Raw genomic sequence first — 17,440 nt, 5'->3', positions numbered from 1 at the left:
TCGTTCAGAGGTAGTGGGATGGCATCCTGGCTGGTGAGGTTTATGCCCTGCCAGCTATAACTTCATAGAATTATAGAATGGTTAGGGTTGGAAAGAACCTTAGGGTCACCTAGTTCCACCCCAGCTGCCATGGGCTTCATGCTTGGCTCTTTCCTCTTAACTCCTTAGATAGCAGCTGTCTGTTGCTGCACTCAGTGCAAACAACTTTATTTTAATGCATAAGAATGGGTAGATTTAAGATACTAGTCTTACTGTCATACAGGTTAGATTCAGACTAAATTATATTTCACACAAGGTGCTGGTTGCTATAATGTATTTATTCATTCACTAAGTAATCTTCCTAGATATTACATTGGTCACTAGCTGAATCCTGTAGTTCACTGTATATTGAAATACTCCCTAGATCTCAACTAAACAATAGTTTCGAAGAAGGGATAATGGAAATACGTAGCTGGTTAGGAGAATCAAGATAAATGGATGTGTTTCTGAATGGTGTTCAAGTAAGTAAAGCAGCTATGTATTTGTCATGTGCGCATTTTTTAGTTGAGTGTGAGCCTATGGGAATGACAGTAGCAGCTGTACTAATGGCCCAGAGATAGGAAAGTTTTCTTAAAAGAGAAAGTTACCTTATGGTCCCATAGTGGCGTGGTTTAAGCCCAGACCGTAAATTAGAACCACGCAGTCTACTTCCCCCCCCACACACACCTTTCTTCCCCCTGCTCCTGGAGGGACGGGGAGGAGAATCTAAAGAATGCAACTCCCACGGGTTGAGATAAGAGCAGTTTAATAACTAAGGTATAACACAGATCACTACTGCTACCACCAATAATAATGATAAAGGAAATAACAAGGGAAGAGAATACAACCACTCACCGACCGGTGACTAGTCACCAGTCCTTCCGGGAACTCTCAATTCTATCCTGGGCATGACGTGCTGCGGTATGGAATACCTCTTTGGCTAGTTTGGGTCAGGTGTCCTGTCCCTGCTTCCTCCCGGCTTCCCCTCCTCCCTGGCAGAGCATGAGACTCACAAAGTCCTTGGTCAGGGTAAACATTCTGACCAGCAACTGAAAACATCGGCTTTATCAGTATTATTCCCAGGCCAAAAGTCAAATCCACAGTGCTGCACCAGCTACTAAGAAGGAGAAAAAATGACTGCTATTGCTAAACCAGGACACATAGCTGGGCCAAAAGCATGATGCATGTAGGAAATACAAAACTTACTTAATTCTCTATTTGGGGTTACATTCAGAGGAAAGAGTATATTTATTACAGTTAATACACAAGTCCATACAGATTCATCTGTCACAATGAAGGAAAAAGTAGAAGATGGACGTAGTGAAACAGTGATGGTCATATTTGTCTTTTGGCCTATTGTTTAAGATTTTATTCTTATGTGGAATTTTTGTGTGGAATAGAGTTTAGTCTGGATATAACTTCTATGACAGTAATATCTTTTGGCTAAACTCTATGAGTTTAAACATCTTTCGTCCTGTTGCTGTAAGATTCCATGACATTGAATTCAGCTTTGGTGAGGGAAGGGATGTTATTGTCACTTCACATCTTCTGGGTTTTGGAGACTTGCAGATAGAGCTACCCTGAAATTTTTGAAGGACACAGACAATTCTACAGTAACTTTTTTTGTGTGGCAGCAAATACAAATTAAAAAATAAATAAATAAATAAAAAAGGTATGGTTCTTTACTTGTTAGGTTTTTTTTTATTTTCAAGATCTAGATTGAAGAAGGACTATGATGACTTTAAAAGACATCCAGACCATGATAAATTTAACAGAGAATTGTGGAGTAATGATGAAAGTGAAGTTGATTCTGGCAAAGATTCATTTGCAGTAGTGTGTGGTAAATCTTCAGAGTCCGCAGAACATGTGGAAGTTTCCAAAAAAGATCACCCCGACAATGGTAAGCATTTACTAGAATTTCATAGCTTGAACTTGATTCACGAGCTTCATTTTTCCATGTGAGCTTACATGCTACTTCTACCTTACCTACTACTGTGATAGTATTGAAATTGCTCATGATGTGTGTCTGACAGATGTAGACTAGAAGAGGCCAGACATGACCAAGATAGAAATTCTGATTAATGCAGGTTGTTGCCATTTTTGTGTCTAATTATTTCTGTAATAACGTAGTAGGCCTGCTCAAAGTTTATGTTTATGATGGGTTGACTTTGCTGACTGCCAGATGCCCACCCAACCTACTCTGTCAGCCCTTCCTTAACAGGACAGGGAGAGAAAGTAAGATGGAAAAACACTTGGGTCAGGATACATACAGGGAGATTACTCACCAGTTACTGTCACAAGCAAAACAGACTCACTTGGAGAAAACTAATTTGATTTATTGCTAATTGAAAATAGAGTAGGATGGTGAGAAACTAAGACAAAAATTGAAACAGCTTCTTCCACCCCACCGCACCGCTGTCTCCATCTTCTTCCAGGCTCAACTTCATTCCCAATTCTTCTGCCTTCTGTCAAGTGACAGGCAGGTTGGGAATTGGGGGTTGAGGTCAGTTCATAATACTTTATGTCTCTGCTGCTCCTTCCTCATACTTCTGCCTTGCTTCAGTGTGCGGTCCTTCCCACACATAGGATACGGTCCTTCATTAATTACTCCAGTATGGGTCCTCTCCACTGGCTGGAGTCCTTCAGGATAAGACTGCTCCAGTCTGGGTGCTACATAAGCCACGGGTCCTGTCAGAAGCCTGCTCCGCTGTAGGCTTTCAATAGGCTGCAGCTTCCTTCAGGGCATATTCACCTGTTATGGAATAGGGTCCTCAACAGTCTGCAGCATAGATACCTACTACAGCATGGTCCTCCATGGGAGGTGATCAGGCTGTTTCACCAGGGTCTTCACAGGTTGCAGGGGAGTCAGTTCCAGTGCCTGGAACACATCTTCCCATCTTCTCCACTGACCTTGGTGTCTGCAGGGTTGTTTCTCCTTCATTTTTTCTTAACATCTCTTTGTCACACTCTCCAGCACAGCATTTTCCATGAGGCATCACCAGCTTGGCTGACAGGCTCATTTATGTCCTGCAATGGATCTCTGTTGGAGCCAGCTGTGTCTGGCACAGGACAGCTCCTGATCTGTCCTCGCAAAGGCCCCTCCTCCAACCCTGCGCTGCCAAAACCTTGGCAACACCTCAATGCACAGCACCTCTGTCCACCCAGCACCCCTGCCTGTATCCTGGGCCCTCTTGTGCACTTCATGTATCCCCTGCTCACTGATCGGTGATGCTTGATGCTTGGTATGAAACATGTGGCACCCCTACCCTTGTCCCACAGGCCCCACACACTTAGAACTCCACTTGATATGCCCAGGCCCCAGCCCTGTCTGTTCACTGGCCAATCTGTCTTGAAGTTTGTCAATCAATAACAGACACTGCCCCCATGTACACTGGATTTGGGGAAGACGAATGCCCCAGCAGCTGGCACTAGGCACATAGGTTGCACTTCTTGCTCTGTCCTTGCACCTCTCCTTTTCACTGCACATCCTTTTGTGAGTTTGTGTAGCCCTACTGATTACCTCACCTCTTCCAGCCAAGTGTCCAGGATCTGCCTTGGAGAGTCATATCTATTGCAAATTCCAGGTTAATCTTCCTGAAAGGGGCACCTGCAATTTATTGATAGCCTATCAATTGGTGTGATTGGTGAGGTTGATTATTGTCATTATCTCCATGAATGTTTTGTTAGATCGGTATCTCTGTATATTTTTTTTTCTGGTGTTTCCCTTTTCCCCCTCAAGATAACTTTGCTGGAATAAGCATTCTCACAGTCCCAAATGACTTCATCAGTTACTTTGAATGACCAAGTTTGGTTTTCCTCATGATCTCCCATGCTGGTCAGGCTTATGTCCTTGCATGTTCTTGTTTATTACTTCCTCCTTTCTTTATTATCATCTTTTTTCACTGAAAAGGTTCTTGACCAGATGCCCTCAAAGAAGTAGGCATTCTTTTTCCCACATATCCTTATACTTGCAAACTATCAATTTGCCTTAACTAGACACTATATAATTGTTATATAGAGGTAATCAGTCACAAACATGTAAAACATAGTTTCTGTTTTAATGTCCTTGCAGATGAAATGAAACTATTGGAGATGAATTTACCTGCAGGAAAAAACAGAATTCTGAAAAAAGAATCAACTTCCAAAGAAATACAGAAGACACTGCCCAAATGTATTAAACGACAGTCCAAGCAAAACAGTTGTCTGGATCAAAGCACTAATGAGCTTTCACCAAGGAAGAAAGCTAAGCTAAGTACTAATGAGGCTGCGGTCCATATTTCGGAAAGTAGCCTGCATCCAGATAGTTGTTTGACTGAGCTGAAACAATTTGAAGGGTCAACTCCAGAATCATTTTCCTTGACAGATCCTACAACATCAGTGTCAAACTTTCTGAAAGGGACCAAACCCATCCAGGCATTGCTTGCCAAGAATACTGGGAACAAAGTGACCTTAACAAATCAGCTGTCACCTCCCACAGGCATAACTGTATCTACTTCTGAAAAGACAGTTTCACCACCTTCGGAACCATCACTGATAAAACCAGCATTTCCCAGCCAAACTAGTTCAAAGACTCCTTTACAAATGGTATACAAAATGCCAAATGTCCATTGTGTACCAGTAGATCTCCAGAACAGCTCTGTGAAAATTCAAATGCAACCTGTGATGGACCCTAAAACTGGAGAAAAAGTTATGCAACAAGTTCTTATTTTACCTAAGAGTTTTCTTATTCAGCAGAAGGAGGGAAAAATTGTGTCCAAGGACATTCAGTCACTACATCAAAAATCATCTGACTTGCACTGTACAACTTCATCAGAAATATCGAATGTCAATGTTTCTTTAACGTCTGTTCTGGTGACAGGCCCTGCAAATGCTAGCACTCGGTCACCTAGTACAATTTTTAACAAGGATATTACCCACTTGTCACAAGCAACTGGTCCCCTAAACACTGCACAACCACTGGCTGCTGTAACTTCAGCGAGTAACTTATTATTATCAACAGTTAAGGTGAGTCAAACTGAAACTGACAAAATCAAGGCTACAGCTTCAGCTGCCACATCCCCTGTGTCTTTGACTTCACCTACTCTTTCAACAGCTAGCCAGTCTTTGATATCAGCAACAACACTAAGTGGGTCTGCAAACACTACTTCTGCCTGTCATAGTCTTGCACCTCAGCAGACAACTGACTCCTTTGAAACTAGGCAAGAGCTGAAGACTGTGTGTGTAAGAGAATCACAATCTATTCTGGTCACAACACGAGGTGGAAACACAGGAATTGTTAAAGTGCGAACAAGCCCAGACCAGATTTCACCTAGTTTATCTTCTAGTACAATTTTCACTTACGCACCTCAACTTCAGGCTTTTCTTGTGCCAAAAACCACAGCATTATCATGTTCTCCTGTTCCGTCTGTAGCAACAGCCACATCTGGTCTCCCACATACTGGACAATCATCTCTTTCTGGATTTGATCCCTCAACAGCTTCTTCTGTTAACATTCCAGCTTTCCCAGCTGATTTTACCCAGGCGACGGAGAAGAATGTCAAATTGACGTTACACCAGCCTGCTGTTGGAGGCACTTTGGGCCAAGTAATAGGGAACCCTAGCTGTGTGTCCTCTCCTTCTTTGTCCTCCATTTCATTAGCCAGCAATTTGATGTCAACAACTCCAAACAGTCCTCTTAGTGTGACTAGCATTGGACAGAATAACACTGTTGTAACTCCAGATTCTTATGTGCTGCAACAAGATGATACTAAAACTAAAACTGTTATACAGTCTGAGTCTAACTCAGCAGCAACTGGAGATTTAATCAGTGGTATGCCAGTCCAGAAACTTACATTACTCACAAATCCACCTATCTTCTCGCCCTGTGGGGCATCAGGAGTCAGTATTATACCCTCTCCAGCATCCACTGGTGTTAATGCTCCAAAGTTTATTTTCATTAACACGCAAATTGCTAATGGCCCATCAACCACCAATCTAGTTGCTGAGTCATTGAAACATAACCTTCCTTCTTCCCTAAGCAAAGCCTTTGTTAGTGCCACAGAGCAACCACAGTTGGTTCTGATCCCATCTACAGTAGGAGCCCCAATAAGAATAAATTCATCACCAAGTATTGCTCAAGTAAAAGATGTGAAAATTGGACTAAATATAGGTCAAACCATTGTAAATACCAAAGGCAATGCACAACAGGCTCCACCAGTGAATATATTGCACTCTGCCATTTCTAAGGGAGAAGACAAAAAGAGCATGGACTTGGCGCTGTCTTTGACAGGTAGTAATACTTTGGTTCCTGTTCCAGGTTTTGCGAGTCGAAGTGCTGTGTCAGTTACTGAATCTGTATGTGTTACAACAAAAGCTGAAAATGCTCTTACAGTAACAACAGCAAATGCATGTGTAGAATCTGTTTCAGTAACATCAGGTGGGACTTCTTCTGGGACACGGCCCACTGTCTTGGTTGGTGGAAATGATCCCTTGAGAATAAGGCCAGTTATAGGCAGTCGGCTGTGTACATCAAATATTGGAAATACTGTGGGTATATCGACTGTGAAAACAGGACATCTTGCTTCATCTGTGCTGATTTCAGCAACACAACCAGCAGTATCTCCTCAAAACTTAGCATCTGCTTTGCAATTTCCAGTCATTAGCTTGCCTGGATCCATAACCACCCCCCACAAAGTGTTATGCACAGTTCCTCCATTAGCAGCAGTTCCAGCTCCTCCTCCACTACCAAAAAGCCAGTTGCCCACACTGCTTCAGTTTCAGTCATCAGGAGTTTCAGCTACTATGCCAAGTAATGCAGGTATTCACAAACCTCAGAGTGTGTTGCCCCCTCCATCACAAAATACAGGGAAAGTCATTAGTTTTCCCAGTTTTTCTTCCCTGCAGTGCCAGCAGGTGCCTCCCAGTACAGAGAAACAAAGTTATGCTTACACTTGTGCTTCCACGATTCATATGCCTGCGGCTTCACCAGCTGTAACAAGCAAAGCAGGAAGTCAGTTGTATGAACCTTGCATTCAACAGAAAATAGTCATTAACACCTGTATGCCTTTGGCACCTGGAACTCAAATAATGATTAATGGTACTCGTTTTGTTGTTCCACCACAAGGCCTTGTAGCTGGCAGCCATGTTCTTCTTCTCTCTTGTAATACAAAACAGACTCCTCCTTTAACTATTAACCATGGTCAAGAGGCTCAAGATGTACCAGTTGTTAATCCAGTAACTTCAAAAATGATGCTAGCACCAAGTAATTCATTAAGTTGGCAGATATCAAAACATCATTTGAAAAGCTCCACAAAAATTGTGAATTCCTTTGGGTCTGCAGATGCATTACCCATCGTACATGCAACACCCCAGATACTTAATACTCCAGCTAACTCATCTACTCCATTGTCTGCAGCAACACCATCTATATCTTCCGTGATAAAATCTCCTGTCAATGTAGTAGCTGCATCTTCTGTGGTTTCTGCCATTCGTTTGCCAAACTCTCATTTACCAAGCAATACTTCGGTGCTTCACTTAGACACTTCTATCAAAAAACTGTTGGTCAGTCCAGAGGGAGCAATTTTGAATGCTATAAATACTCCAGCATCAAAAGTTTCTTCCATGTCTTCAGCACTGCTTCCTGTTGCTGTATCCACAAGCAGAAATGCTACCACTGTCTTCCCTGCATCTCAGTCATCTTGCCTTGATAAACCTGACAAAGCTGCATCCTGAATATATCGCAAATGAGCCACTTTGAAATTTGGGGATTCTTCTGACTTTGAAAGTTGTAACTGTTGAATAATTTCTTATGTTGTTTGAAACAGTTGATTTACTAAAAATTACTTGAGATTACAGTTCCTTCCTGTTTACCTGTGGGGATTAAGAAGAAAAGTTTTAGTTTGTTGGGAATTTTTCGGAGTTCTTTAGTAAAAAGGTCAGAAATGAGTAACGAATTCATTAAACATCTTAGTTTGGAGAAACCTAGCCTTTTGCACATGTTCCATCTTACAGTATGGACTGTTTGCCAGTGTTTATGACAGTATATATCTCCTTTTTATTTGTCAAATTTATTTTTTATTTGTTCCTGTAAAAAAATATTTATGCATTGTAAAAATGCAGTCTATGGTATAGAATTGTACATATTCATAAATTCCTAACAATCTGTACTAAACTATATGTACAAAGAACTCTGCTGTCTTATTTATGTTTTGTTTACATATGTATAGTTTTTTAAGTATTTTAGTAACTTTGGACCAGTGTACTGTTTAGCAACAATGCAGAAGAATCTGCGTATAATAAATCAAGTTGCTGTACTGCTTTGTGTTGGCAATAGTTTAAAAATGCGTGTATCTATTGCACCATGGCAGAATACATATATAAATCGTCCTGCTTAAAGCAGGTGCATCTCAGCCTTTGGAATATAGTAGAATGAAGTTATTTAATCTCTTCTGCTCTTCTTTGTTATTTGCATCTCACATGATTCAATAGGAGCTGGAAGGAAGGCCATCTTGATCCTCCCAATATAGGGCAGGATATAACCCATACTTCATTCATTCTTAACAAATGTTTGGTTATATTGCGTAAAATCTCCAGTGATGTGGTAAGGCTAGAAATCATTTCCCAGACACCAGTCTAAGTCACACTGGTTGCTGGTTAGGACTACCATGTTTGTCATAAAGCTCATAGATATGTTCATTATTCTCTTTTTTTACAGCCCTGTATGCATTTCCAGGTGTCTGGTAACTGTAAACACTCTGTAATCTTCCATGTAGCCATAACAAGCTGTCCAGTTTTTTCACCAGTCATGCTTTCTAGATTTGTAATTTTTTTTGTTTAGCTTCTAGTTGTTCTGTCTGGAAGGATAGTGCTGAAACATCACACAGTATTAAAAGAGGCCTTATTAGTGCTTTGAGTGGGAATAATTCACATATTACATAAATCTTCCCATTTTTGCACTGTATTCAATATTCGTTGGTTTAGGTTCAGCTTTTGATCTGATAAAACCCTTGGGTTGTTTTCTTCAGGTCACCTGAGTTCACAGCTGCCTGCTGCAGTATTCGTGGAAATAAAAACGTTTTTTGGTTTCTTTTGAGACTTAGCATATACTGACTTAGCTGCCTGTATAGGAGCTCTTATTTTATGATGATTTTTATGATGATTTTTTTATGATGATGAGTTTAGAAGTGCTATATTAAAATCTGAAGTCATAGTCTCTGTTAGTTGCTTGAGAGATCCAGTCTCAGGCTGAACATCTTTGTATGTGTAGGATTTTTTTGTGTTTTTTCTTTTTTTAGACACTAAAAGGGAAGATTTCAGAACTCCTCATGAATGTTAGTTGCCTTTTTAATAGCTATGGCTTTAAAGGGGGATAAAAGCATGCATACCTTTATTTAGCAGCATTCTTAGACTGATTTTTATCAAGATGAAGCTTCAGCTTTTCATCTTGTTGAGTTTTCTTTTTCCTTTCCCATTTGCTATACAGTTTGGCAGTTTGGATCTTGAGTTGTAGAATTAGACCACAGCTTACTCCCTCTATGTTGGCTTCCCTTCATTTTGCTCTGAAAAGTAATCTGGTAACTAGTTAACTAGAGTTTTGTAGAAGTGGGGGGAATAAAGGCTTGTGTGTTCATAGGGACCTTTCCTGTCTGCACTAACTAGAAGCTTTGAATTGGAAAGTTGCCTCTCAGCAATGTCCATCTTATTTCAGGAAAGATGGAAGCTGTCAGTTTTAGGGAGACAGAAGGTTTGGTTTTATTTTAGAAAAAGCTGCCCATTTCTCATTAAAGGTAATCAGTTTTGAAGATGCCTGGCAGTAAGTGCTGCCTGCCGGAATTTGCAGTATTAAGGCTTTTTAAGTTTGACTGCATTTTGCAGTTGAGTATTGCAGGTGAGTTTTCCAGCAGAGGAAGATGGCAGAGAATGGCAGTTCCTTCATGGACATTTTACATACTCTGAAACCATATATACCAGCAACACATTTTATTTCCATTTCACTTGTCGAACTTTGGGACTGACTTTCTTGGATTTTTCTCTTCTATTGCAATGGCTGATTTTCCTTTTTAATTTTTATTTCTCTTTGCTGTCGGGTGAATGTCTACATTGTTTGGAAAACTTAAGACTAGGTTCTAGTGTTGCGGGCAGCCTGAAGAAGAAAATCTTGCATGACATTTTTCTGTCTGCTAATGTAGTATGAAGTTTTATGCTATAATTTACTCTAATAAAGAGAAAAGTTAGAAAAGCTTAATTGAGGAACTTGGAACTCAAGCTACTTGCCTGAATGGTTTCTTAAGAAATTTCTGAATCAGTATGATAATATTTTGTAATTGGTTTATAAATGTTTTATAATTTGGGAGTCATAAACTTTGCAACATGCAGAGTTTGATTCAGTTTGATTAGAATTTTCATGGACTTTTATTCTCTACTGGACACATGTTCAGATTCCAAATACTATTGGAGAAAAGCTTGATACTGCTATGTAATGAGTTTGCATGATTCATTGTTTTGTAAAAACAAATTTTAGTCATTTTTGTGAATAAAATTCCTCTTTCCGTCATTCTTCTCCAATAATATACATGTTGGTCAGAGTAAGAATTTCTTTCAAATGAAAACAAATAGCCATTGACAGTTTGCTATGTATCTTTTTTTTCTCTGGACCAAATATATAGTGCTACCTATAGCACAAAAAGAACTGTAAAAAAGTAGATTATAGTCCCAGAATGAAAAAGTTGTCTTTGATGAAAAAAATATCTTTGATATTTACCTAAATGGACATATCCTGCACAATAGTATCATTTTGCTTTGAGCAGAAAATGTCATTCATTTTGCCTCACTGTTCAAACCCATGCATGTGGTGCCATTTTCTTCTAGGGATTCTGCCTCTACACTATACTAGACACAATTAGGCTTCACATTAGGCTCCTTATGTGAAGTCATAGGAGTCATAGAAGTACCTGTTCAAACCAAGTGTGTTATTGTCAAGTCATTCAAACCCACTCCGATTTCACTGACATAAAAAAAGAGTACAATTGGAAAAATTAATCAGAAATTCTCCTGATAAGAGAAACTTACTATTTGACTCACGCAGGTAGGTCAGAAAATTACTAAAAGCTGGCATTTGAAGGGAGTCCATAGCCTCATTACAGTTTGTTTCATAGCTGGTTTTGCTTGTATTTTGTAGTAGTGCAGAATTTTAGTAGCCCAAATTGATTTTAAAGTAAACTAATAATTTTTATTAAATATGAATGTTTGTTACGATGAGGCTGTTTCCTTTAAAAAGAACAGCCGAAGGTGCTCACAGAAACTTAAATTAATATATCCTGTTCTCTAAAATGCACCTAAAGTGAGTTTACTGACTCAAGATTAATAACACCATTATCAGACTAATCGTCCATCTATCCTCCCATTATGTCTCTTGAAGCAGTCAACAGTAGCAGTCTGGAGCATAATAACAGGCCTGAATATTGTAGTATCCACTGATGTGTGAGCCAGTCTCCCTCAGACAGTTGTGATCTTTTTTTCAATTTAATAGCCCTCAGCGTATATTTTTTATTAAATTGACCAATACTTTCTAGAATTATTCTTGAACACAGATAAACTATTACCATTGTCCAGGGTTCAGCAGTAGCAGTCATTTTTTTCTCCTTCTTAGTAGCTGGTGCAGTGCTTTGGTTTTGACTTTCGGCCTGGGAACAAGGCTGATAACACTGATGTTTGGTCTGACCAAGGACTTTGTGACTCTCATGCTCTGCCAGGGAGGAGGGGAAGCCAGGAGGAAGCAGGGACAGGACACCTGACACAAACTAGCCGAAGAGGTATTCCATACCACAGCACATCATGCCCAGGAGGTAACAGAGAGTTACCTGGAAGGGCTAGTTCACTGCTGGGTGGGGGCGAGGTATCGGTCAGTGAGGTGTTGTATTCTCTTCCCTTGTTATTTCCTTTATCGTTATTATTATTGGTGGTAGCAGTAGTGATTTGTGTTATACTTTAGTTACTGGACTGTTCTTATCTCAGCCCAACTGGGAGTTACATTCTTTTGATTCTCCTTCCCATCCCTCCAGGAGCAGGGGGAAAAAAAGGGGGGGAGTGAGCGAGCAAGACTGCGTGGCTGACAGAGTTTAAACCACGACAACCGTCCACAGCCTTCTGTGACAAAGAGCTTTTCACAGTGTGTAAATTAATCTGTTTGTTTCTGAACCTGGCACCTGCTAGTTTCATTTGGTGCAAATAATATTTGTATTGTAAGATACATTAAGCTTTTGCTCTTTATTCATTTTTCTATATGGCCTTTGTAGACCTTTGCCACGTTGGTTGTCTTTTCTGGAGTAAAGAGACATCATTAAGTATTTCTTATATGGAAATAATCAGTTACTTTCATTGCTGTTTGTAACTTTTTCAGTTTTACTATGTCCATGAGATGTGGGATCAGAATAGTGCATGTTCTAAAAGCACTACAAATCTGTTTGGCAGTGTTGTGATGATTTTTCTTTCAAGAAGTATTTCAATTCTTGACCGTGATTTAGCCTTGTACTAACTTTTTCATAGAAATAACAATTGTAAACCAAATGCAATCTGATTTGTAAATTCAATCAATCGTGTAAGACTATACCAGAATATGATGGCTCTACAGACCTGATCTTTAAACCAGATTATTGAAACCAGTGCAAGTCTGGCACTCTCCTCCCTCTGTGCATTTTCTACTTTTGTTTGCTTTACCTCTCTGAGAAATGTAGAAAGACAAACTGCTATAATGATTTTGAACATGATTATATTTCTCATTATTTTTGTGCGTAGAATGCAAGCTTAAGTCTGTATGTTAGGTGCATGATCATTTTAAACACATTGGCACACAGAAAATGATGAGTTGTTGAGGAGGCCACTTTTGCAAACGTAATACAGGTTATCTTCTATTTCAGATATTTTCCCTGAAACTACAGTTTGTTGCAAAACAAACTTTAAATCTTGATAAACACATCTCCTTTTTTCTTGGCTATCTATAGCTCATGGGCACTTAGTACCAGCAGATACATTGAGATGTTGTCCACATAATATACTGGTATTCGTAGAATCATTCCTCACTCCCTTGTTTTTAATCACATGAAGAAGTAAAATAGAATATCAGAGAGGGATTAGTGACTGGGTGTTATTATGTATCACAGGGTGTCTTGGTTATAATAAGGAAATAGTGGAGTTATGATGGAATCAACGATGTATAAAAGGTAGGTATTTTTAGCATTATATTCAGTTTGAGGAGAGGGAATTGTTTACATCTATTTATAAAAAACTTATCAATTCAGATCAGCAACATGGCAATAGTAAAATTACAATAGTGTGCTTGAGGCAAACTGGCCAGTATTCTGCAGTTGAACTACATGTTACGCATTCAAAACACTGTTCTTGCTTGTAGAGTGCTTTTATGCAAGGTGATCTTAGAAGGACCTTTCATAGGCAAACACTTGCAGGCGGGGGAGACCAGTCTGAAACTGTTTTCCTCTTTCCGTGGCCCAATAAATTGATGAAAAACTATAACCTTTTGTTTAAAAATAGCCCATATTTAAAGTGAGTGTCTGTCCTGGGTTCAGCAGCAGCAGTCATTTTTTCTCCTTCTTGGTAGCTGGTGCAGCGCTGTGGTTTTGACTTTCAGCCTGGGAATAATACTGATAAAGCTGATGTTTTTGGTTGCTGGTCAGAATGTTTACCCTGACCAAGGACTTTGTGAGTCTCATGTTCTGCCAGGGAGGAGGGGAAGCTGGGAGGAAGCAGAGGACACCTGACCCAAGCTAGCCAAAGAGGTATTCCATACCACAGCACGTCATGCCTAGGATGTAGAACTGAGAGTTGCCTGGAAGGGCTGGAACACTGCAGGGTGGGGGTGAGGTACCGGTCGGTGAGCGGTTGTATTCTCTTCCCTTGTTATTTCCTTTATTACTATTAGTGGTAGCAGTAGTGATTTGTGTTATACCTTAGTTATTAAACTGTTCTTATCTCAACCCGTGGGAGTTGCATTCTTTTGATTCTCCTCCCCGTCCCTCCAGGAGCAGGGGGAAGAAAGGTGGGGGGGGAAGTAGACTGCGTGGTTCTGATTTACGGCCTGGGCTTAAACCACGACAGTGTCTTACTTTGGTGCATGGAATGCAAGTGATACAGCTGGTACAGCAGTCCAGTCTTTGTATAAGCCGCACGTTTGACTTTATCTCACTGTGGTGGCCAGTAGAAAATGCTTAGCAAAAAGATCATGAAGTAGATCAAGTATGAATGAATCTTGCCAGTATATATACGTAGCCTCCAACAGTAATCCCAGGAGAATTGTGTGAACTCAGCCTGGACTTGCCTGTGACATGAAAGAACAGATTCTGCAGCCAGAGATTTTGGTATTGGAAAAAGGTGAGCAGTAATTCAAAGTAGAACAGAAAAAAAAAAAGGACATAAAAGCATAAAATTGCTTCTCCAGTTTAAGTGGTGGTAGGAGAGGCGCATGAACCCTGCTAGAAAGCGTAAGTTTTGGGTGAGGAATTGATTGTGAAATACTGTTTTTATCCTTGCTGTTGGTGAGGCCAAAAAACAAGGTGTAGAGGATGTGGACTGCATATCCTGGGGATTACAAATGTAAGACTCTGTGTCAGCACCAGAAATGTTCAGGAAGAGATTCCTGTAGATACAAAAAAGGAGTAATTTATTACAAGGTAGGCACGTGATACCTTTTAATTCCTTGCAAGGACTGGCCCATGTGACTCCAGTAAGAGTGGAATTTACTGCTGTTGCATGGTAAAAGTTTTTGGGGGGAACTAAAGGAGACAATAATAGTGGCTTGTAGCTTTGGTGTCAATAGTGTTGACACACTGAATTCTACATTCTCCCCCTTTTTCCCTGGTAGAATAGGGCTCAGTAGGCTCTGATTCTCTTTGGATGGGTAAATTTGAGAGATTATTCAGGGAGGATGAGGATGAGATGGACAAGGGTCTGTCATTCGTATTCCCATGAGCACAAGGCATTTAGGAACATTGCTACCCTCAAAAGTATGGTCTTTTGTATTTGCCCAAGAGTAGAGCCTGTGTGGTCAAAAGGTCTTGAAGAGCTAAATTTTTGCAGCAAAGGAAGTAATAGTTCTTTCTGTTCATTAGAAACCAGCCAGCCCTTGAGCCAAGGATTTTCTGGAGAAAGGAAGTAAACTGGAAATTGGAGGATTGTATAAGGATGCAGAATACAAAGGGTCAATTCCAAAAGGTGCACAAGGGCTGTTTTTTAGCTGTCAGCATGGATGTGTTGTGTAAATAGTAGCTGTAGACACCTTTTTAAAATCTCTCCTGCTGCAACTTTACCTTTATTAGTGTATGTAAAGTTCAGTGCTGATATGCGGCCAAAAGACAACACTGGAAACTTTCAAGCACTTTTCAGATTTAATGGTCAGCAAAATATGTTCAATGAAATGGTGTGAACATACAACAGCCTTTCAGTTTTGTTGCACAATGATGTGCAGTCAGCAGAAAAGTACACATGAGTAAATTCTACTTCTCCAAAGCACAGAGGATTTCATTAACCTCTTTCTTTACGTAAGAAATGAAAATAGACTTGCTTTTAAAGGCAAGAAAATGTATTCTTAAGTCACATAAGTACATGTACATACACCAGCAAAATAGTGGATATTTTACCAGTAGTAGACATAAATATGAATCAAAATATAATGTTTTGTTTAACTGAAAATTTATAAGCAATATGGTTAATACTAGTGCAGTTTTTGAGTCCAAGATAGTCTGTCTACATTCCTAACTGCAGCACGTATTAAACCAACAGAGATTGCTGAGATGAATGTCACCAGATTGTCTTGGCATCCAGCTGCCAATCCTGTTACACTGGACTAGTGAGACTCCAATAATCAAGTGCTTCCTGCCGAAAGTCCTTAGTACTTTCTTTTACCATAGCTCTCTGATGTATGCAGTATATACACTATGGCCCTTGTTCCCTTGAGTGTTTCGCTACATGGTTCAGAATGCCAGGAATATTGCACTCGTCAGCACCAGCTGCATTTTATCTTTGTGCAGTTGCTGGGATGGCTGACCAATATTCTGGAGTCTTTTAAGACTATATTGAGGCTTGCAACCTCATCAGGAAGTAGATGATCCAGCAGGACCATACGAGGAATCCAAACACAGACAGTGCAACTGCTGCCATTGTAATTTACCAATTTGACCAAAACACACTATATCCGTGAAAGGCCTTGTTTCCAAGTTGTTCATTGTATCTACATGATGGTTGCATGCATAACTGTAGATGTTGGTAAGCTCCTCTTGTACAGAAAACTTTGATGATTACTTCTCTGATGGAAGCCATTTAATGCGAACCAGTAGCAAGCAGAGCTTCATTCTCCAGCTACAGACACCTCACTTCATCAGCATCCCAGGGGAGAACTCAGACTGCTCATGGGTTCTTCATTTGCTCATTTGGTTGAAGAAAATAAAGCGCACATACCATGTTTGTTGAGAATTATAGTTGTAATACAAAGCATCTTATGGCAGCCTGATTGGAAAGTGGGTAAAAAAGGAGGAACAGGAGATCTTTGACTTTTACACCCTTTCTGTACATACATGACCATACCAAAGAAATCATAAATCAAAATTTTGGTGACCATTTGTTACTCTGGGGGCATGTGACTGTCTGACAGCCTTTCCTGGAAATTTGAGAACTCTATACTACATTCTCCATGTGTGGTAGTTGCAAAGTTTCTCTCTCGTCTTAAGGGGACAGCCATCCTAGAAAGTTTTAGCTTGTCTTTAGTGAATTACAGTGTGATTGAATGTAATACTGAAAGTAATTGTAATGTAGCCTGTTCTTGCAGCATGCAACTTTGGCAACTACAGGTTTCTGGCTTTCAGGTTCTGATCTGTCCTCTGTTGGTGTTTTTTTAATGGATCAGCAGGCAGCCTCTCCAGTGTACCCTCATTCAATATAAAGTCAGATTGAAGAATGGAATCTGTGAGAGTGTTTAGTGTAACTGATGAAGCTTCCACCTATATAATACAGACTTCTATGAACCTCTATTTCTTGCTCTTATTCTATGCACTAATTAAAATCTGAGACTACTGTCTAACTGTGTCTATAAATAAAGAATACTGCTTTCATAGGGAGAAAAACTGGGAAGACTGAAAACTAAAGATGTTTTCCAAAAGAGCTTACCTATCCTTTAAGTGTCTATAAATTAATGTCAGAGTTCAACAGTTCCAGCTCTGGCTGCTGAACAATTCCAACAATTTGGCCATATGTAGTTCTGGAAATATGTTTCTACTTGGTCAGTGTTAACTGTCTCATGAGCTTCTGAAATGGCTGGTAAAGCACTTAATGCTGATATGACTGAAAACTATGTGGGATCAAGTAAAACTGTTTGAACTCTAAGTACTTCATGTCTTTATAGTAGTTAATCTTTATAGAAATTACTTTTTTTTCTCAGCCA

At 39.9% G+C, this 17,440-nt stretch overlaps 1 protein-coding gene across 1 annotated transcript in view; it reads left to right on the top strand.

Moving 5' to 3' along the window:
• BRD10 (bromodomain containing 10) overlaps positions 1-8,263 on the top strand; it is a 52,571-nt gene extending 44,308 nt beyond the window's left edge. Inside the window, exons 7-8 of the mRNA XM_080637064.1 lie at positions 1,731-1,918; positions 4,091-8,263. Of these exons, the coding sequence (XP_080493190.1) occupies positions 1,731-1,918; positions 4,091-7,728 (3,826 nt within the window). The 3' untranslated portion in view covers positions 7,729-8,263. The remainder of the gene's footprint in view (positions 1-1,730; positions 1,919-4,090) is intronic.
• Positions 8,264-17,440: the final 9,177 nt, after the last annotated feature.

Source organism: Psittacula echo (assembly GCF_963264785.1).
Source record: "Psittacula echo genome assembly, chromosome: Z".
Taxonomy (NCBI): domain Eukaryota; kingdom Metazoa; phylum Chordata; class Aves; order Psittaciformes; family Psittacidae; genus Psittacula; species Psittacula echo.
This window is presented reverse-complemented; position numbering and strand designations above follow the sequence as displayed.